The sequence below is a fragment of the Asparagus officinalis genome, chromosome 7 (assembly GCF_001876935.1).
Source record: "Asparagus officinalis chromosome 7, Aspof.V1, whole genome shotgun sequence".
Lineage (NCBI taxonomy): Eukaryota > Viridiplantae > Streptophyta > Magnoliopsida > Asparagales > Asparagaceae > Asparagus > Asparagus officinalis.
Genome location: NC_033800.1, coordinates 69,894,005 through 69,918,697, shown reverse-complemented (window position 1 = coordinate 69,918,697; position 24,693 = coordinate 69,894,005). Strand labels below are relative to the sequence as shown.

The following is a 24,693-nucleotide window of genomic DNA, read 5'->3' as shown; positions in this document are numbered from 1 at the left end:
CAAGAGTTCTGCGGACAGCAACAGGAGAAGAGCAGGCATCGATGCCTGCATCGATGGGGGCATCGATGCTTGTATCGATGCCTGCATCGATACCCCTATCGATGCGGGTATCGATACGGACGTCCAGGCAGTTATAATCCAATGGCTGATTTTTGTTGGTTTTGGATAAGATTTGAATCCAATGGCTCTCATTCACTGATGTTTACTATAAATAGGGGTAGAGAGTGAGGGGTTAGAGGTGTGAAAATTTTGTAAACTCCTTTTGGAGAGGAGGGCTACTCTTAATTGAGAAGGCCTTCCAAAAATTGTAACTTTAGTTGCAATTAATAAAAATAATTTTTTTCTCTTTAAATTTGTTCTTTCTCCTCTTGTTGAATGATGAGGATGGAGATGAAGAGCAATTTGAAGGTTTGCATTTCTTTTCTCTTTTATTTCTTTTTAGTAATTTCTTTATTATTGTTTATTAGTTAGATTTAAATTCATGCTTGTAGTGTAGATTTATTTTCTTGTTTTTTTTATTTCTTTTACACTTTAATTTGTAGAGTAGATTTATTTTTCTTGCATTTAATTTCTGCAATTTATTTTGTAGTTTAGATTTTCATTTTCTTTGTAATTAGATTTATTTCTTGTTCATAGTTTAGATTTTCCTTTTCTTCTTAATTTTGTATTTAGTTCTTTTTCTTGTTTTTATTTCTTAAAGATGTGAATTTAATTCTTGTAGGAAGTTTAGAATTATATGAAACTAGTCTAATTTCCTTTATATTGTATGAATTATTCTCTTGTACTTAAAATGTTCATGTTAGGATAATCAACTAGAGAACTAATCGGTAGAAGAAGAATTTGATAATCTATGCTTATCTTAAATGGTTTGATAGGTTATGCTTATGAATTCTAGGATTATTATCATGTTGTTGTTCTTATCATGAATAGTAATTTTAACTTAGATGATAATTTGATAGGTTACACTTTCCTTAAATGGTTTGATAATCTATGCTTAATAAATCTAAGTTGAAATATGATAAAAAGAGAATAGTTTATATTTTGTAATTGAAATTGGTTAGTGGATTATATTGTCACGCACAAAACATAAGAACCAAGTTTAATAATCTCTTAAAATCACCTTCTTCGTGGGATCGATATCTTTTTATACTATAACTTGATAAATTGTGCACTTGCAATTTTGGTACATGTTTATGCCGCATCAGCTAACAACTCGTCCAACTGGGTCTGAAGCTCTCTCATCTCAGCTGGCGCCATGCGATAGGGTGCACGGGATATCGGGGCTGTGCCCGACTGCAACTCAATACAAAACTCAACCTCTCTCACAGGGGGTAACCCAGGTATGTCGTGAAAGACATCCTGATAATCCGAGACAACTCGAGTCTCTAAAAAATCAGAACTCTGATCCCGCAGCATCACCTCGTCGATGAACGCCAGAAATGACTCCGCAAAGCGATTGCCCTGAGAAGTGGCCACAATCATCTCGGACCCATCGGACGCTCGCAATCTGACTGTCTTCGCAAAACATTCAATACTAATATGGTAGGACGACAACCAATCCATACCAAGAATGACATCAAACTCGAACATATGCAAAACTATCAGATCGACTATGAACTCCGACTCGTCTAAACTGACGGTACATCTCTACAAACGTTCTCCAGAAGCGATACCTCACCTAAAGGGGTGGAGACTGATAAAGGGGTGTCTAGAGGCTGAGCTACGAGCTGGAGTCTAGCCATAAATACATGCGAGATGAAAGAATGCGAAGCTCCCGAATCGAAAAGAATACGGGCGAGAACGGAATTCACAAATAACGTACCCTCCACAACTGCTCCGCTGGCACCGTGATCACGGGGAACCACTGCATATACTCTGCCTGTGTCTGAAGACTACTCTACTGCTAATGCTGGAGAATATGGGACAATCTGCCCCAGGGGAGCCTCCTGGACTGCTCGAACCTGCCCCTTTGCCCTCTGCGTCGCTGGCGGTGCCTCAAGCCTGTTCTGCTGACCCTGACCTCTGCCCTGCTATCGCTGTTGTTGCTGGTTCGGACCCCTGCCCTGCTGAGCTCCTGCTGGTGCACTACGGCACTCTGATGCCTTGTGCCCGACTTTGCGACAGTTGAAACAAGATCCCTGGAACTTGCACTGCTGATGCGCTCTCTGATCCTGCTGGGGTCCCTTCTTATGAGGGCCCTGCTGCTGATGATGCTGATACCCTGACAAGGGTCTCTTGTTCTTACCATTGTCCCCGCTCTATCCTGCCTTGGCCTTCCCTTCCTTGTCCTTCTGGAACATAGTAGTCTCAATCTCCTATAAAGTAGCGGCCTCAGCTACGTCCCTAACTGAATAGAACCTCCTCGAGACGAGGTACCGGCGGAGATTAGGGCGTAGCCCTGCTAAGAACATCTGAGCTTGCCGCTCTCCTGTCTGCCACATACCCGTGAAATGCAGCAACTCCATAAACCGGCTCTCATAATCTGCCACTGTCATGTTCCCCTGAGTCATCCGGGACAACTCAAGCTCCTTCTCAGTCCGTGCTGCAGAAAAAATATACTGCCCATCAAAGAAGTAGATGAAATCCTCCCATGTGAGGGTCATCCTCTGCTCTGGAGTAAACTGTAGTCGGTACCATCTCCCGGCATCTCCCTTCAGACTGTAGGATGCCAACCTCTGCTTTTGAACTGAATCTACACCGAGTATGTCAAGTATATTGCTCACATCCTCCTTCCACTTGTGTGCTGTAAGAGGGTCTGGTGACCCCTGGAACACTGGTGCCCTCATCTTCTGATACCTCTCTACCATACGGAGCCAAGCTTCCTGCTCCGTGGCTCTATCTGGTACCGCTAGTGGAATAGCTGCAGGTGCTATCTCTGGGTCTCTCTCTCTGATCGGGACGGCTGGTATCCCCTGCTGCTGAGCTACCGGTGGTGGTGGTGTCCGTAGTGCTATATGAGTCGTTACCAACTCCTCAATGGTTGTCATCCTGGCAATAAGAGGAGCCATGATATCCACCAAATACTGAGGAGCCTGTTGCGGCTCTGGTGGTGCCTGCTCCTGTTCGGGTGGAGCCTGCTGCGGCTCAGGAGGGGCATGCTGGGGCTCTGCCTGAGCGGCCCTTCGAGTGCGAGGTCTCCCACGTCCTTCCATCACTCTGATCATAAGAAACAATAAAGTTCATGAGTCATCGTAGACGTATATTCATACATAATACATCACAATACGAATTTCACATCACATAGTATTCACGCATATACTTTAAGCAAAGATAGTTATCATAAAATAAAAAAAAATTCTCAAAATTTTTGAGATATACGCATATACCGTACTCACTCATACTAGGAAATCCTTAGCGGACTCTATACATGAATCCTAAAAAACTCTAACCTAGCTCCACGACTCAACACAGGATGATCCTAAGGATACTGGAACTAGAGCTCTGATACCAACTGTGACGCCCCTGGGTTCACACAAGGCTGCAGTCCGAGGTGAAACCAGAAATGTCAAACCTGCCATGCACCACACCGTGCAATAACATGTTTCACCATCACAATTACTATCTCTCTAGTGGAATCAACAACAGGTGTAGTACAAAGTAAGTAAAAAATTATACAAGAATCAACAGATGAAATAGTAGAGATCAAATTAATATTTCTTCATCTAATATACTGGAATACAAGTAAATGTCTGAAATAAATGAACTGGAGTTCTTAACAAGTCTCAAATACAAATTGTCTGACAAGAGGAAATAAGGCACACAGCCTTTACAACTTCTAGAATAAAACTCTCACATGTCTACACAAAAGTCTACAGTGGAGCTCAAAAGAAAATATAACTAAATAGACGGCTAAAGCTAAAGTGCATCGCCATCAACCTGCGACTCTCCGGGCTCCTGGCTCGTTACCGGAAAGGGGGAGGGACAACGAGCGTCAAGCGCTAGCGAGCAACATCACAACTAACCCCAATGGATAGGGCTCGTTGTATATGAAAATACAGTTAATACATAATAATATAGATCATTTACACTAACAATAGTGGGTTTTAATACTTAGGAAATTACAACACGAGTATAGGTACGTCGAGCGAAATAATCCAAACAAGGAAACCCTCATGTATATACCTTGTATCTCAAATTGTAAATCCCTAAATATTAAACCCGAGATTTGTCACAAGCAAAAATAAAAAAATGAAATACAAACCTATCTCTACCAATAAAATGTAAACCTGTCAAAGCTACAATAGGTGACATGCTCAAGGTTTAGCAAAAGTCTAAAACATGACTGTAATGGATTATAGTCCAACACGAGGACTTGAAATGGATTATAGTCCAACACGAGGACTGTGCATAGAAAGGTATACTTACCCTATTCCTATATGTGCCATGCTGTGCTGATCTAAACCAATGCCACAAATGTCATCTTACATGCACAGATGGAAACAAGATTTACTGCAAATTTAATACTCAATAAACAAGGCACTCCTCAAGTTCAAACGTGATAGATAGTACCCTTGAATATGTAGACACTGCATACATATATACTTATATATACCCAGCAGGTGATTTAAACAGAAGCACGAACAAAACAGAAAGAAAGTACTGCGATGAGTCGACTCGTGCTCAATTATGAGTCGACTCAGCAGAACACATTAGATATCAGGAAAGGACTTCGTGAGTCGACTCATGACAGTCATGGGTCGACTCAACTTGATGAGTCGACTCATGATGAGTCGTGAGTCGACTCACGGGCTGAACAAAGCATTTCTCACAACTGTAACTCGTTCAACTCGATCTACACTTCCATTTTACTGATCTACACTTCTATAGCCATCGATTCTCGACTATGATACAGTGAGAAAAACATATTTATCATGAGAAACGATTTTCTTGTAGGTTAAATCTAACATTTAACTCCTATACATGAAAGAAAGCATTTAATCAATATAAAACTCATATTTTTATTCTTTAAATAAAACTCCAGATCTGGGTTTTTATCAAAAACTCGTTGGTGAGGTTTTCAAATCTGAAACACATGATTTCTAGCATTCACCCTAATAAGAGCATTAATTTATACTTGAAAATAAGTCTTAGGCTCAATAAAACTCATGAAAAACATTTATAAACTTAGAGGGGGAGAGGAGGCTAGGGTTTCTCTAGGGTTTGCTGATGAAAAAGAGTATTTTCGGGTGGAGGGAAATATATATGAGTAGATAAAACCCGACCCGAAACCCAACAGACCCAAACTGAGAAAAGCCAAAAATCCGCGATGAGTCGACTCACGGTATATTATGGGTCGACTCATGGGTCATGGGTCGACTCATAATTCATGAGTCGACTCAGCAGAAACTAAATGGCAACAGGACTCGATATCGTGAGTCGACTCATGACAGTCATGGGTCGACTCATGGACTAAAAACTGCATTCTTCGATTTCTGTTGCACACGATTTGCAAATTTGCAACTCAACCTCATACCTGAGGCATAACTACATCCTCATAAACTCAAAGCACTAGTTTTCATGTACAACCATGCCATGAAGATATTTTATCATATATTAAATATTGCGTTTCACTAATATTCACATATATGGATTATCAAAATTAATGGGGTCTTACACAAGCTCACCTGAACGCTTGAAGCTCGTCTAAATTGATTGAAGCTCGTCTGATAGCTTCTCATCGAGGTTCGCCCGCATACTCCAACCTCGCCTGCATGTGCCAAGCTCGTCAGGCTCGCCAACTTCGCCTTCAAGCTCGCCCAAGCTCGCCTGAATTGTCAAGCTCGCCTGCACAGCTTGACCAAGTCAGCCACTAAAGCTTGAAACGTGAAAGTGGTTGTGCCCACTTTTCACATTTTGAGGGGGTGGTTACTAGTCATTCTCCTCTATAAAAAGTCACTAATGGTTACAAGAAAAGAGAGGCAAGGAGACGAATCTAGCAACTTGTGCACTCGACTCTAAAATATCCTAGCTCGGGTATTCAAACTCCGATAAAGCTTCTACCATGCGACGAAGCTTATTGGTAGCCTTGTTCGAATCCTCAAAAGAAGAGGACCAAAATTTGAGATCTCGACATACTCGGCCTACAAGCAATCAAGCACTTGTTCGGCCTTCGAACTCATCCAACCAAACTTCTACCACACACTGAAGTTTGTCCGCAACCTCGTTCGAATCGTCAAAGGGAAGCAAATTCGACACGAGCATCGAGGGAAGCATCCTATCGCCCCAAAGAACCCACGTTAAACAAAGAGAGATCGAATCAATTCTCTCTACTTCTGTGTAAAAGCGATTTTGATTTGTAATATACAATTCAATTAATACAAATTTTGAGATCTCATTTTACGACACTGTTGTTAATTTTTTTAATTTCGTGTTTATTGTTTTAAGTTTTGAAACATCATAAATTTTTAGGTGCATCATGGTAATTCCTTAAATTCATCTATGTTGTTTGTAAGTTTTAAAATTTTAGAATTTCAGGGTGATTATTTGTAATTTTAACTTATAAGGGTATTTCTATAAATTTTAAGACATTGAGGGTGTTAACTTCAAATTTTAAGTTCTTCATATACTGCTGTTAATTTCTTATTTTCATGTTTGTTGTTTTAAGTTTTGAAGCATCAGGATGTTTTTTATAATTTTGAACTTTTGAGAGTATTTTGTGCAATTTTAAAACTTTTTAGAGTTTTTTACAATATTTATGTATTATAGTATGTTAGCTACATATAATTTATTTATCTTAACAAATTTATACCGTAAAGTTGTTTTATATATTTTACTAATATATTTTTTTTAAATTTGTTGAGTTATAGATAGTTCACGTAGGATTCAGATAGGATATGACTAGGATAGATTAATATTTTTAAAAAAAAATAAAATAATGAAGGGTAATATTAACTATGGAAAGCTCTTCCCGAACTCGTGATTTTAAAGAGAGTATGATTATCAGTTCCATCTAATGACAATTAAGTAGGTGTAGTTTAAAATTTATTATTTTCATGGACTATAACTCACAATTATTTCAACATTTATTCGTTCTAACTAAATGAAAACTATGTATGCGTATATTAGAATTTAAGATTTTTATGGGCTATAACTCATAATTTTTTTTTCAATTTCGTTCATTTCGATCAAATGACCTTTAAGAACATAAAGTCCCAAATTCAAGTTATCGACTATAACTGTTGATTTTTTTTGAACATTTTAACCAAATTGAAAGTAAATGTGTACATCAAAATTTGCAACAACTCTCATAGGCTATATAATCTATGATATTTTATAATTTTTGTGCAATCTGACTAAAATCAATTTAGCATGCATGATGCAAAATTTATGTTTTCATGGGATATTTATATCCTACTATTTTTGAGGTTTTTGTATGCTTTGACCAAATGAAAATTAAATGTGTATATCAATGTTTGCTGTTTTTGTGGATTATAACTCATAATTATTGTCAAGTTTGTTCATTCCTACCAAATGACAATTAATTATGCATAGCTCAAAATTCATGATTTTCATGGGCTATACATCACAATTTTATTATTTTTTATTTACTTCGACCGAATGGAAATTAGGCATGTGTATATTAAAATTTATAATTTTTGGGATTATAACCCACCAGTTTTGTCAAATTTTGGTCATTTCTACCAAATATGTAGGTATAGTAAAAAATTCTTGTTTTCGTAGGCTATAACCCGTGATTTTTGTAAGTTTATTTGTTTCAACCAAATGGAAATTAAGTATGTGTACATCAAAATTTGTGATTGTCATAGGCTATAACACATGGTTTTTGTTATTTTTCTGTCATTTCTATCAAATGACAAATATGTATGAGTAATTAAAAATTCATGATTTTTAAGCACTAATAACCCACGATTATTTTAATTTTCATTTATTTTAACCAAATGAAAATTAAGTTTGTGTATACTAAAATTTGTGATTTCATGGGCCATAACATTGTCAATTTTCGATTGACCAATAGGAATTAAGTACACTTAGTTCAAAATTTTTAATTTTCATTGGGTAAAACTCATGATTTCTACAATTTTGTACATTTTGACCAATTGTAAATTAAGTGTGGCTACATCAAAATTTACAATTTTATAAGATACAATCCATGATTTCTATCAATTATAGTTTATTCAATTAAATGACAATTAAGTACGTGTAGTTTACAATTCATGTTCCTATAGCTATAACCCATGGCTTTTTGCATATATTGTATGTTTTAAAAAAATTACATCAAAAATTGCGATTTTCATGGGATATATCCTTTGTTTTTGCCATTTTTTATTCATTTCTACCAAATAACAATTAAGAGCATCTCCAAGGGGCCGGAAAAATCCGGCCCCTTAGCTAAATTAAGGGAGTTTTAAGGGATTCGGTCTCCAATGGACCGGAAAATTTGTCCCTTCACCTCAACTCCCTAAACTTTCTCCCTAGAATAAGGGGAAGGTTAAAGTCCCTTAACCTTCCCATTATAATTTTATAATAATATTTTTTTTCTTTAGTGTTAATTTATGTGTTATTAAATTTAGTTAATATATAGTTAATTTAAAATAATATAATTAAATTAATGTTTAGTTAATTTAATTTGATTAATATTTTTTAAAATGTACCTCTTATAATTTTTTATTATAATTTTTTATTAATATTTTTTATTAATTATAGGTTGTTTTTTCTAGTACAAAGTGTTTTTCTAGTATAGGTTTTTTTTCCTAATATAGGTTGTTCTTCTAGTATAGGATTTTTTTAATTATAGGTTGTTTTTATGGTATAGGGTGTGTTTCTAGCATAGGCTTTTTTCTAGTGTAGGTTGTTTTTCTAGTATAGGCTTTTTTAATTATAGGTTTTGTCTTTACAGTATAGGGTGTTTTCTTGTATAGGCTTTTTTCCTAGTCTAGCCTATTTTTCTAGTATAGGCTTTTTTTTGTTTTTTTAGCTAGAATAGCTAATTTTTTTTAAAACTATCTAATTAATTTTTACCCTATAAATAAGGCACTACCCTGATGTTCACTTTCACACTTCACTCTTTCATTATTTCTACCTCTATTTCATCATATATACTACAATTTAAGGTAGGTTATATTTTTTGTTTAATTATAACTGCACTTCATGTTTCTTATATTTTTAAAATATTCCACATTTTGGCACCGAGTAGCAACTTACTATCATGAAAACAAAACATTCAGTAGCGATCGTGATCAAAAAGGGTTAGAGCACCGTTGGTCCGCTATTCAAATTGCAGTTAGTAAATTTTGTGGGTGTTTTAATCAAATTGAAGCAAGAAATCAAAGTGGCGTGACAGAGAATGACAAGGTACTAATTGTGGCTTCAAATTATTTAAACTGATTAGATTTATATAATTTATTAATTGTTTTACTTTTTACATGTTAGTAAATTTATTTTATTTTTTAATTAGATTATGGAAGCGATGCAAATGTTTCAAAGCATGCAAGGAGCAAGTTTTCAATTTTTACATTGTTGGAATGAGTTAAGGTTCCATCCAAAGTGGCTTGGCCAATTTTCAATGAAAAAATCTAAGAGGTCAAAAAATTCAAGTCCTGCTACATCTTCTCCTGCAACTCCAGATTCAATAAATTGTAGGGAAGACGAATGTCCTACTGAGGGTTCGTCAAGGCCCATAGGAAGAAAGGCTGCAAAAGAAAGGTTGAAACAAGGTAAAGACAAGCATGTGGCTTCTGAAATTACACCAGTGATGTTGTTTATTGATGAAATGAAGCAGGATCGGAAAGAAAAAGAAATAAAGAGAGCAGAATTATTTGGTCAAATTTATGTTCAGGAGCAAGAGCGCATAAAGATAGAGCAAGCTAGACTACAGGTCGCTCAAGAAGCTCAAAATATCAAAAAGGAAAAAATGCGATTGAAAGCTATGAAACAAGATGAGAGGATTATGGCAATTAACACTGATGGCATGCCTCCATTGCAAGTAGAGTATTACAATAAGTTGAAGATGGAAATTCTTGAAAGGCAATTTGATGGTGGTAGTTCAAATTAGAAGGAAGATGGTGTATCGTACATGAAGATGATGTATCATATTTAGTGTGCTCTTATGTATTTCAATTTACTTTTGTTGTATCGTACTTGAAGATGATGTATCGTATTTGAAGATTTTATGAAGTTCTATTTCTGCAAATGGAAACTTTTCTCAAAAATCAAATATGATCACATATTAATATAGAAATTCAATAACATCAATATTACATCAACTAACAGGTCTTTACTTGCAACACTAAATTAAATGACATTAATATTACATCAGCATACAAATCCCTTACTAAAGCCCACCATTTCGTTCCCATAAATGTTCGACAAGATCCAATTGCAATTGAGAATGAGTTTGTCTGTCTCTAATGCGATGATGATTCTGAATAAATTCACACAAATCTATTGTACGTTCGTGAGACACTGATATAGTTGGGGCTTCCTCAGCAGCATCGTACGTGAAGTCGATATAATCATCATTTCTTTCATCTTCAACAATCATGTTATGCATTATTATGCATGCTTGCATAATATTTTTCAATATTTTCTCATCCCAAGAGCGAGCTGGTCCACGCACAATTGCAAAGCGTGATTGGAGTACCCCAAATGCTCGCTCTACATCCTTTCTTTCCGACTCTTGAAGTGTAGCAAAATGTTTTCTTTTATTTCCTTGTGGTAAAGAAATTGTTTTAACAAATGTTGCCCATGACGGATATATACCATCAGCAAGGTAGTATCCCATCGTGTATTCATGACCATTGACTGTATAATTAACAGTCGGACCATGCCCTTCAGCAAGTTGAGAAAAAACGGAAGACCGTTCTAACACATTAATGTCATTAAGAGCTCCCGGTAAACCAAAATAAGCATGCCAAATCCAAAGATCATAGGAAGCAACAGCTTCTAAAATTATTGTAGGAGTGTGGTTGTGACCAGTATACATACCATGATACGCAACCGGACAATTCTTCCATCTCCAATGCATGTAGTCAATGCTTCCTAACATCCCAGGAAATCCCCGTTGTTTGCCAATTGCAAGCAATCTTGCAGTGTCCTCGTCAGTTGGTGACCTTAGATACTCATCACCGAAAATTTTAACAATTGTTTTGGCAAACCTACCGAGACTCTCTATAGCGGTGCTTTCTCCAATCCGCACGTAATCATCCACAGAATCTGCTGATACTCCATAAGCAAGCATCCTCATAGCAGCAGTTACTTTCTGTAGTGAGGATAAACCAATTTTCCCAGCAGCATCCCGTTTCTGGACAAAGTAGGAATCATGTGTTTCCACTGTGGATAAAATACACAAAAATAGTGGACGATGCATACGAAATCTCCTTCGAAACAGTTTTGCTAGATACACAGGAGATTCACTAAAATAATCATGAAAAAGCCTCTCGTGACCTTTAGCTCTATTGCGTTGAATTACAACGTGCCCTGGAATGGAACCACGACGAAAATATGACCGTTGAGATATTATTGTTAAATAAAATTAATATTAAAATAATATGAATTTAAATTTAAAATAATATTTAACCTTTAACACGATTTATATAAATTAATTATTATCTAAATTAATTATTTGTTAAATTTTAATTTAATTAATTAATTTAATGATTATATAAAGTAATTTCTTAATTTAGATTAATTAATTAATTAATTATTTTTAGTTATTAATATTTAATTATTTATTCATTTATAAATAAACTACATATTTAATTAAATCTTAATTCATAAAATTAAAAAACTAAATATAATTAATTAAGGGATAGGGGGTTTTTAAGGGGAACCATTGGAGAAGAACCAATCCCTTCCCCAATAGTACCCCCTAAATTAAGGGACATCCAAGGGAACCCTTGGAGATGCTCTAAGTATACATAGTTAAAAATTCCTAATTTCTATGGACTGTGATCCACAATTTTAGCATTTCAATTTTCTTTTGACCAAATAGAAATTAAGTATATATACATCAAAATTTATAATTTTTATGAACTATAACTCGAGATTTTTATCGATTTTCGTTCATTTCAACCAAATGATATTTAAGTAATTTGTGATTTTTATGGCTATAACCCATAAATTTTATAATTTTGGTTCATTTCGAACAAATGAAAGTTAAGTACATGTAGCTAAAAATTTATGATTTTAATAGGCTATAACTAACAAATTTTACAATTTTGGTTCATTACAACCAAATGGAAATTAAGTAATGTGTGCATCAAAATTTACAATTTCATGGGTTAAAATGAATAATTTTATCAATTTTTATTCATTTCGACTGAATGGCAACTAGGTGCGCATAGTTTAAAATTCATATTTATATTGTCTATAACCCACAATTTCATGGGCTACGACTCACGATTTTTTCAATATTTGTTCATTTCTACCAAATGATAATTAATTATGCATAATTTAGAATTCATGATATTCATAAGCTATATCAGCTTTAGCTTTTTTGCTGGGTTTTTTGTCCTTGAAACCACCTTTAAAATAGGGTAATTATACGAAAATCACATTTCAATTTTACTTTATACATAAACTACATTTAAAGTGGTATTGTGTTGCAATCAACCATCTCACAATTAAATTTTCACTAAAAACTAGAAAAAAATAAGTTTAAAATTTCCATGTTCAAGGTACATGACTTGTATCCTAACATGACCTAAACATTGACAATATATGTGCCTTGAATGTGAGTTTTTCAAGGGTATTTTTAAAGTTTCAGTGAAATTTTTGACTAAAAGGTGGTTGATTGCTATAGAAACCCACATTAAATTTATGCATAAATTAAAATTGAAAAGTGAGTTTCATATACTTACTTTACTTTTAAGGTGGTTTCTAGCGGGAAAATGTTTTTTGATTGTTTTGACTAAATAAAAACTAAATATTTATACATAAAAATTTATGATTTTTATAGTCTATAACACATGATTTATGCAACTGTTGTTCATTTTAATCGAATAGCAATAAAGTTTAGGTACATCAAAATTTACAAATTTCACGGGTTAATACATGATTTTTCTTTTTGTCAATTTTTATTCCTTCTATCAAATGGCAATTATGTTGGGGAACTTTAGTCCCCCGCATACTACGATCTTCGCAACTCGGAAGCACAACCACAATCAACAAGATATAAAACAACCACAATCAAGAAGAAAGAACACCGACCACGTGGTTCGGTCGACCAACTTCGATCTCTGTCCACGGGGCAACAATATGAAAAATCCACTATGTATCAGAAAGAACTACAATAGGAACCACTCAACTCTCGTCTCTTAATCTCTCAACCTCACATGCATAATCAACTCTCATATTCTCTCCAACACTCACTCCCTACAATCTTTTGAACTGATAAAAAGATTGTGAAACCCTCTCTCAATGTTGTAATCTTTTGTATGGACACAAACTATGAACCCTCGGCTCTTGCACAATATTCTTGAATCAGGTCACGCCCTCTGCTAACTCTAGATTACAAGAATATTAGTTATCTCTCCTCTCCCTAGTTTTTCTTCTAATAATAGAAGAATATATATAGGGAAATCAAAACCCTATCTATAGCCTAATTTCCTAATTAGAATAGGATTCAAACGCATAATCATGATGCGACCACATCTCCTAATCATGATAGATTTCTAACCCTATCTAATTCTCATAAAGCTATACAAAGAATCAAAAACACGATGCTAACAAACCCCAACTTGGATTTGATTCCCAAACTCCCTCAAAGATATATCACTGTCGTCTTTAAACTTTACCTCTCCTGCTAGCGTCTTTTATTCTTTTCCACTTCAAATCGAAGCACTCACACTCATAATCAAAACACCTGCACTCCAAACGGGATGCCCCGTGACCCACACTATCTTGCCTTGCTATAGCGTCTCCACCTCTCTTGTGCGCACCAAGAGATCTTCGCTACCTCTAACATTAGAAGCAAATCAAACATGCTTCTCCCCCGAACTGTGTTGTCCTCGTACTCCACCTGCATCGTTCGTCTCGAATCATATCGGTGTACCTCTCCTACTCCACACTATGGTCGCATGCCTCTATCTCCTCCATCACTTGACTTGGGCCGAATATGAGCGATCGTTGTCTTCAAATCTAATGTCATCATCTCCATCAACATGTGTGTCACTCAGTCATGCTTGCTTGCAAACTCCACCTAAACTGGCACTATCCTCCTCGAGTCTACACACCAACGAACTCGTACTCCCGTGATGACTCTAAATAATTATATGCTGATAACTCTAATGCTAGAATCGCATCTGATTCTCTACATCAGTGTCATCCGTCGCATACTTGTTTGCCCTATCTGTCATTAGATCTGTCTCATTACCACCATCAGAACTTATCAGCACTTTCTGACCACTCTGAGCAAAATCTAAAAAATTAAACCCTCTTATCACGTTCAGAGCACTCCAAAACCTAGGAATTGACTCCTGGATCGTCAAAATTTTCCTCCAAACCCTCAATCAGAAGACAAATTAATCTGCGCCGTCGAATTTGATTTAATAATTTTTTAACTAAACCCTCATCCAAACAGTGTTCTCGTTGATACAGTGTTCCCGTGTGACGCCCCTGGGTTCACACAAGGCTACCGTCTAAGGTAAAACGAGAGATGTTAAACCTGCCATGCACCCACACTGTGCATAAACACGTTTCACCAATCACAGTAATATCCTCTAGTGGAACCAAATAGAAGTGCAAGTACAAAACAGGCAAAATAAAGGGAATAAATGTAATAGACATGATATAGAAGAGATATCTCATAAATAAAAAGAATCATGTCTCAACTATAATACATCTGATATCTGAATAATGAAAATGTCTCAACATGAATCAACTAAAAATCGTACTAAGACACACTGCCTTTACAATATGAATATGAAACTCTAATGTCTGAATGAAACTCAAAACTACAGTGAAGTCTCTACAAGTAAAAATACGCGATGGTGACTATGCCAGAACTCTGTCACCCTACGGCTCTCCGAAACTCCGAACTACCTGAAAAGTAATTTAAAAGAAAAAGAACAACAATAAAAGCGTCAGAGCGCTACAACAATATTACCTCCATCCGCCCCCAGGGAAAGGGCTACTAGATGGAGTGAATGCTCTATCCATTAAGCATAGTCTACCTAGATTCATTTTTCCCGTATCTAAGTGGGATTAACATTTAGAAACCTACAACACGAGACGTAGTACGTCGAGCGAAATAATCCAAATAAGGAAACACTCATATATATACCATATGTCTCAAATTGTAGATATTTAAATATTAATACCGAACTAAGAAAAGACAATTTAATGAAACCAACAATTAGAAATCTATAACACGAGACTGGTACGTCGAGCGAAATAATCCAAACAAGGAAACCATCATATATATACTATATCTCTCAAGTTGTGAATCTCTAATCATTGATTCCAACTAAGAAATAAAGAATGCAATAAAAGAAATAAGACATCAACACATCGTATTTATAATATCTTTCACTATCACTGGGAGATAGAATAAAATACCAATACATAATTTTGTATACTTTCAAAAGCAACGTATCTCGGTCATATAGCTCAGTGGTAGGTCGTATTCATAATCTACATCTGTCACACTTAGGCTATCAAGTAATTATCTCAATACAACAGACTACCCTGTAGGTATCCTGAACTGTGTACACGGCTCATTAGTTTCATCGCAATCTCAGTGCGTAACATGAGTGTGGGACGGACTACCAAATAGGCATCCTAGAAATACGGCTCATGAGCCTCATCGCACCCTAGTACGGGACGGACAACTAGATCAAGCCTCCTAAAATCTGACTCAATGACATGTGCATGTGGAATATCGACGCACTACCTCATGTAGTACTGAACTGAGCTCGTCAACGATATCCACCTCATGTATAATCTGTGTATATATGGTATGTTGATGCACTATCCTATATAGTACTGAGCTGTGCTCATCAATGACATCCACCTCATGTATCAACCGTATATATCTGATATGTCGACGCACTATCCCATATAGTACTGAGCTGTGCTCATCAACGACATCCAACCTGTGTATGAACAATATCTAATTCAAATATGATCAAATCAAAACTCATCATAATCCTCTTGGGATTCTCAAATACATAACACAATATATTCATGACTATATGTGTAACATCAAGCGGCTCAAAACTTCGCGAATGCATCTCAAAACGGCGCAACACAGCTCCACAAAACGAGCAGGAAAACAGACGGGACTTCTGTTAGTAAAACAAGCATATCTTTCTCTAGAAATACTATTTTTACAAATAGTTTTCTGTTTTAAAAACTAGATTCACACATCTTTCAAATGGCATAAGGTTAGTTCAGTTTGGAGTTCATTTGTTATCCCAAATCTTCAGTTAAACATTATACATGTGCAGCAGTTTTTCTGCAGAACATGTTGTTAGTAAACATAACATATCTTTATCTATACAAACTCTTTTTAAAAATGGTTTTCTGTTTTAGAAACTAGATACATATATCTTTCACTTAGAACTGGTTTGGTTAAATTTGGAATTTGTTTGCTATCTTAAAATATCAGTTAAAAAATTATACAAGTGCTGTAGTTTTCTGCAGAAAATATATATTTAGTACATCACTTAAATTTCTCATATATAAATAAAATTATGAATAACCCTAATGATCATGATCGTGATACTATCATAAAAAGTAAGAAAAGATTACTAATCTAGCATTGGTTTAAGATTTACTATCAAAAATCTGATTTTTAACACCTCTGGTTAAAATTAAAGCATGAAAACACATATTCAACATCATATTAATCATCTACACTAGTTATTTAACTATGGGGACGGGTTTGGATGAAGATAATCTTGCCTCAAATGTCGTTCTAAGCCTCTGAGATAAACAGTAAGCAATCCATGAGTATAAACAACCCGTTCTCCCTTGTTACACGTCGAAGATCTCGTCCATGTGTCGGTATTGTGCTCCACAAAGCTCTCAAAATTCATAAAAAAAATATCTAGGGTTTTTGAGGGTAGAGGGTGGATACTAGGGTTCATAGATATGATAAAAGAGAGGAATTTTTATGAAAAACACAGGTATTTATAAAGGCAAACCGAAAACAAACCTGTTTGACCCGAACTAGGAAACCTAGTCTAACTAGGAAAACAATCATCGGTATTTTGGCCATAACTTTCACGTCCGACCTCGGAATGAGGTTATATAAGATTTTTTGGAAATCTCTTGAAGAGACCTACAACTTTAGTCTTTTAAGTTTTTTCATATTCCAAATGATTCAGTATGTAAAATGCATATACTTTTAACTAGTCATTTTTCTCAGATTCCGGCTCGTGCACATGTGCATGATATCACTTCTATATTCACATATATACATTGGATTGATCTCAAATCAATTCCTAGCATACTCAAATGTTAATAAATATTATTTTTTATAATACAACACATTTATTATTTATTACAAAATATTCAAATTTTTGGGGTTTTACATCCCGCCGCTACAATATCTTTTTTTTTTCCTTTTCTTCATCTTGATTCTTGTAACGCCACTTATCTTCACTTTTGTATGACATCTATCTTGCGAACTCGCTCCCAGATCCATCATCATATCTCTGATACCACTTATTAGGGAATTTTAGTCCCTTCGCGTACTACGATCTTCGCAACTCGGAAGCTAACCCACAATCAACAAGATATAAAATAACCATAATCAAGAAGAAAGAATACTGAGATTTACGCGGTTCGGTTTACCAACTTCGACCTGCATCCACGAGGCAACAATACGAGAAATCCACTATGTGTCAGGGAGAACTACAAGATGAACCACTCAACATTCGTCTCTCAATCTCTCAACCTCACATACATAATCAACTCTCATATTCTCTCCAATACTCACTCCTTACAATCTTTTGAACAGATAAAGATTGTGAAACCCTCTTGCAATGGTATAATCTTTTACACGAACAAAGACTACGAAACATTTGCCTCTTGCACAATATTTTTGAATCAGGCTATGCCATCTGCTAATCCTAGATTACAAAAATATTGGATATCTCTCCTCTCCTTGGTTTTTCCTCAAATAATAGAAGAATATATATAGGGAAACCAAAACCATATCTCTAGCCTAATTTCCTAACTAGAATATGATTCAAACTCCTAATCAAGATAAGACTCAATCTCCAAATCATGATAGATTACTAACTCTGTAATTCTCATGAAGTTATACAAAGAAACAAAGACACAATCCTAATAAATTAAGTACACATGGTTAAAGTTCATGATTCATATGGGTTATAACCCATAATTTAGCATTATTTATTCATTTTAAACAAACAGAAGTTAAATATGTATATATCAAAATTTATGATTTCTATGAGCTAATGCATGATTGTTATCATTTTTTCTTCTTTTCAACCAAAAGACACTTAGGTACGTGTAGTTCAAAGTTCTTATTTTCATGGGTTGTAATTCATATTTTTGTATTTTTTTGTTCTTTTCGACTGAATGGAAATTACATATAGGTGAAAAAAAATTTCGCTTTCATAGGCATAACTCATAATTTTTTTTTTCAATTTTCGGTCATTTCTACAAAATCACAATTAAGTACACAAAGTTAAAAAGTTTATGATTTTTATACACTATAACCCTTGATTGTTACAATTCACATTTGTGTCCATCGAATGGAAACTAAGTATGTAGACAACAAAATTTGTTATTGTCACTGGCTGAAAACCACGATCTTTTGTCAATTTTCAGTAATTTTCACCAAATGACAATTAAGAATTCGTAGCTTAAAATTTATTATTTTTAGTGGGCCATGATTTTAGCAATTTTGTCGATTTTTGGTCATTTCTATCAAATTACAATTATGAATGTATTCTTTAAAATTCATGGTTTTCATTTTCATGGGTTGATTTTCATATGTTATAACTCATGATTTCTGTGATTTTTGTTCGTCTAGACTAAATGGAAAGTACGTACATGTATATCAAAATTTACGATTTCCATAGGTCATAACCATGAGTTGTGTCAATTTTAGGTTATTTTTGCTAAATAACAATTAAGGGTGTGTTTGGCAACTGGAAACTAAGTATAAAGTGAATCAAAAGTTAGAAAGTTACACCATTTTCTATTGAGGAGTGCTACAGGCACATCCTCTCAAGCACATCCTCAACCACATCCTCTCTATCTACAGTGCAGTGGGTCCCACATGTGGGACCCACTGCACTGTAGATAGAGAGGATGTGATTGGGGATGTGCTTGAGATGATGTGCCTCTAGCATTTTTTTTTTCTATTCTTTGACTGCCTGACATTTGAAAGACTGAAAGTAAATGAAAGTGAGGGGATTCCACCATAGCTTCTTAACCCTTTCACTTTTTATAAAAAAAAGGGGGAAACGAATGGAAAGTGACGCGAGAGGAAAGGAAAAATATTATTTTTCACATCTTTTCACTTTACAAAAATGTTTTTTTTCATTTCAATCTAGCCATTGCTTCAGACTCCCGTGTGGTTCAAGAGTCTTCGCCCACATCTTTCTAAATATTTGGTCATGACTTTGATTCTACCATCTAAAATATGTTCCAAAAAGAAGAAAACTGGATAATTAAATGGATATCTTGATAGCGCCTATCTACACTCCCACAAGAAAAATTAAAAAAAAGAAAATCTAATGGCTTAACCTCTTTTGCGAAAGATACAATCTACTGGAAATCATTCAAACACTACTTTATTGGATATTATATCATTAAATAGGAAAAGGTCAACTACAAGCTTATGGTTAGTATTTGACAGGTCTGATTGAACTGATATGGAAAAAAATTCATATTTGATATTTATTCTCTTTATGACTTCGACATATAATATATGCTTATAATACCTTTTACGTTGATCTATTATGCACTCATGTTTAAAAAGTCTATTTTCCATTGTCCGCTTTCCACATAAACCAAACAGGTCAGACAAGGAAAGTGTATGTCATGTCAGTTGCCACGTCAAATTTCCACATTCTTATTTTTTAGTTACCAAATAATATTTGCAAATAGAAAGTTAAGAGAAAGTACTTTCTCGAGAACTTACTTTCTCTTCACTTTCTATCTTCCATTTATTTTCCTTTTGCCAAACAGGCCTAAGTACATGAAGTTTAAAATTAATGAATTTCATGGACTATAACCTATGTTTATTTCAATTTTCGTTCGTCTTGACCGAATGAAAATTGCGTACGCGAACATCAAAATTTATTAATGGTTTTTCTCATAGGTTATAACCCATATTTTTTGCAATTTTTGCACATTTTGACCAAAAGAAAATTAAGTAGGTGTACAATAAATTTTGTGATTTTTATGGGCTATCCCATAATTTTTGCTTGCTTTTTATTTCGACTAAATGGCAATTAAGTACGCATAATTCAAAGTTCATATTTTCATGGGTTATAACCCACGATTTTTACAATTTTTATATGTTTTAACCACATAAATATTAATTTTGTACATAAAAAATTGTGATTTTTATGTGTTATAACCGATAATTTTTGTTAATTTTTATTCATTTTTACCAAATGGCTATTTAGAATGCGTAGTTTAAAATTCATGATTTCTGGCCTATGAAAAATATCAAGTTTTAATGTACACAAACTTAATTACAATTGAGTTGATGCAAGTGAAAATGGACAAATTTCATATGATGTAGTTCTATTAAACTTTTGGAAATTTATTTTATGCAGCGCTCTCTTATAGGAGTGACACTACAGGCACACCCCCAACCACACCTTGGGGCACACCTCCTCTCTCAGCTACAGTGCACGGAGCCTACTTTAGATTTTTTAAAAAAAATCTAAAATGGACCCCGTGCACTGTAGCTAAGAAAGAGGGTATGCCCCAAGATGTGGTTGGGGGTGTGCCTGTAGTGTTTTCCCTCTTATAGTGCGGCTTTGCCTCTCCAACTCATTACTACGATACAAAAATATATATGATTTATTATGCTATCTGGAAATAAAGATTTTGAAAAATTCTAACGAAATTTAGCCATATATCACTTGTTAAAATCAATGTTATTGAATTTTGTAAAGCTACTTAATTTTTCCCCCTTTTATACATTAATTAAAACGACATTGAAATTATTTGAAATCTCATCTCTAGGGAGTTTATTCACACTACATCACATCGAACAATATGAATTTCCAATTTGAGGATTGCAATTTTAGATCCGGATTGATAATATCCATGTATTAAATACTATTAATAGCAACCTGATGCAAAAACATGTATCGTATTAGTAGCAAAGTAGTAATCATGATGACACAGTTTCAAATGTTTTACGTAAAGGTGACTGGACATAATATGAGCTGTAACTATATATTCAACAAGAAGATATATCTAGTTATGCGAACAGAAAGGCGAGACAGTCATATTCAACCTGATATTAGTCTTACTGATACGAGTCGTCGTGCGAGCACCTTTGATCGCGAAATTATCAAAGATTGGTTGAGAAGAGGATGACAGAAACACAAGAATAATTCAACATGTGACGAAGGAAAATACCCTCTAGATTATAATATGAAAAGATTGCAATCCCTCTCTCACAATCTCACTAGAATTGAGAACAAACTCTCAATTCTCCCTAAACTCTAATCTCTTCTGATTAGAATCTCTCTTTGATTACATCTGATTGATTAGAAACCCTAAACAATCTCTTATATAGGTGTAACAATGTGGATGACAAAGTGATAAATAACTAAGCCCAAACACCACAAGAATTCGTGCAAACAGAAACCAAAACTAACCAGAAAACCATCGATGAGTCGACTCATGTGCATATACGAGTCGACTCATGACACATGGGTCGACTCATGATAGTCATGAGTCGATCGGTCAGAAACTTCTGACAAAACTGCTGGGCTTCGTGAGTCGACTCATGATAGTCATGAGTCGACTGGTCAGAAACTTCTGACAAACGGCTGGGCTTCGTGAGTCGACTCATAAAAGGCATGAGTCGACTCAACCTGATGAGTCGACTCATGTGCATGTATGAGTCGACTCACGAGCTGAAAACTGGACGCTTCGATTCTTCGATTCGCCGTCTCGTTCCACGCTTCGACCTGCATTCCACTGTATTGTTTTACACCTCTATTCTCAAGTTACCATGAGAACCATCTATCCTCAAGCTCCTATGAGGATCGCTAAGTTTCGAAGAGAAGATACACCTGTATCATAGGTCCCCCCTTTAGGAACTTGAAGTCTCATTAAAGTTAGAACTTCAGCTGAGGAAACTCGCGAGCTCCTCCATCCTTTCTGTACCACCTGGCTTTGCTAGGAACCTGATATCGACGTACAACTGAAAACGACTCCTTCGTTCTGCGCCTCATCGTAGTCGTCTTCTGCTCCAACATGCAACTCCTTTTCGATGGCTCATCATAGTCTAATACACAGCGAGACAAACTTCTTGCTTGCATTCACTAGCCTCTTCGCTCGCGTCACCGTCACTAAGTTTGCCTCCCTCGGAAGAGACGCCGAACGAAATATGAACTTTTCACTATCCTTGGTGAATGTGTACTTCTGAGCCCGTCTTTTATAGATCGCGTATCTATCCCACAAATACGGATTGCCCAGTATAACCTGACAAACATCCAATGGAACGACGTCGCACGTGACCTCGTCAATATACGACTTGTGGAGCGCAAATCTGACAGTGCATTGATCAACTACATTTAGTCCCGTCTCCTTCTGAATCCACCCCAATGGATAGGGTTTCGGATGCTTGACTGTCTTCAGACCTAGCTTCTGAACCAAAGCCTCGGATATCAAAAAAAATTCGCTGCCTGGATCAATCATGGCATCAACCAAACTGGTCTTCACTTGCAACTTCAGCACAAAGAGCTGCTCTCGGGGGGTCTTCGTCCTCTTTCGTGGCCTGTTTTTCTGTCATAAGATTAAGACTACTATTGGGCTCTGTCATCCCATGAACTTCCTTCGGACCCTGTATTATCATGTATATCTTTTTCTCCTCTTTCTTCTTCAACCCCTTTGGCTTCAGATGATGATACTTCTCCCAGCATCGATCAGCGATATGTCATGTCTTCTCGCAGTGACTACAAATCAGTTCTGTTCTTCCTGGATCACCCTTCTTCTCCTCCTTATGTTTGGAACCACTAGACTCACATCCCGTCTGTTTTGCATCTTCTTTCGCCTCGTTGCTCTTTTTTTGCTTGCCCTCGATGGCAATAGCTTTCACGCTTGCCTCTGTAATAGACTCAATCGTGAATAGCTTCATCTCCTTCCGGATGCATTCGTTTAGACCCTTCATGTACTTCATGAAGATGGAGTATTCATCTGTCGCGACGTTTAGAACCATCGCCTGCTGCTGGAACTCCGTCGTGTACTCTTGAACGGTCTGATTGAATCTTTGGCGCAAGCCGTACCACTTGTACCAACGCTCCTCAAGGAACCTCACTGGATAGAACTGCTTTCTCAGTAGCTCCTTAAACTTGTTCCACGACACCGCCTTCTTCTCTTACTTATAGTAGGATTTCCATCACGTCAACGCGTGCCCTGAAAGCTTCAAAGTCGCGAACACAATCTTCTCCTTGGATGAATATCCATAGAGAATGAAATATATCTTATACGCTCGATCCAATCATCGAGCTTCTCGACGTTGACACTCCCGTTAAAAACAGGAATCTCTACCTGAAGTCTATCTTCAAATTCTGGTAAGAACCCTTACCCCCTTGATGCGGAACAGTTTTGACAATCCCGGCCTCCCTATCAGAATCAGATTCCTCGCCTTCTCCATCGAACTCCATAAGTTTCTTCTTGCCTTTCGAAGAAGATTCCTCTTTTTTGTCCTTTTCTTAGAAGATATTGACGAGCTATGTAAGAGTCGAACTCATTGTCTCCATCTGTTTCTCCAATGCATCTAGCCTCGCTGAACTATCCCCTTCAGTCATCTTCTTCTTCCTTAATTTCTGGACTCCTTCCAATAAAATAAGGATCTCGTCTAGCTTCTTGTATTGCGATCGAGTCAGGACCATACACAGGATGCCCCCTTCACAGGATCTGATCGCTCTGATACCAACTTGATACTAGTCGCCGTGCGAGCACCTTTGATCGCGGAATTATCAAAGGTGGGTTGAGAAGAGGATGACAGAAACACAAGAATAATTCAGTATGTAACGAAGGAAAATACCTTCTAGATTATGATATGAAAAGATTACAATCCCTCTCTCACAATCTCACTAGAATCGAGAACAAACTCTTAATTCTCTCTAAACCCTAATCTCTCTTGATTAGAATCTCTCTTTGATTACATCTGATTGATTAGAAACCCTAAACAATCCCTTATATAGGGGTAACAACGTTGATGACAAAGTGGTAAATAACCAAGCCCAAACCCCACAGGAATTCGTGCAAACAGAAACCCAAACTAACCAGGAAACCATTGATGAGTCGACTCATGTGCATATATGAGTCGACTCATGACACATGGGTCGACTCATGACAGTCATGAGTCGACCGGTCAGAAACTTTTGACAAAACTGCTGGGCTTCGTGAGTCGACTCATGATAGTCATGAGTCGACTGGTCAGAAACTTCTAACAAAATGGCTGGGCTTCGTGAGTCGACTCATGGCAGGCATGAGTCAACTCAACCTGATGAGTCGACTCATGTGCATGTATGAGTCGACTCGCGAGCTGAA

The 24,693-nt window shown here is 36.0% G+C and overlaps 1 protein-coding gene across 1 annotated transcript; it reads right to left on the bottom strand.

Moving 5' to 3' along the window:
* Nucleotides 10,292-23,353, bottom strand: LOC109847311. Its single transcript, XM_020416547.1, has 2 exons — nucleotides 23,161-23,353; nucleotides 10,292-11,289 (listed from the first exon to the last, which is right to left on the bottom strand). The coding sequence occupies exons 1-2, from the start codon at nucleotides 23,351-23,353 to the stop codon at nucleotides 10,292-10,294; spliced, it is 1,191 nt and encodes a 396-aa protein (XP_020272136.1).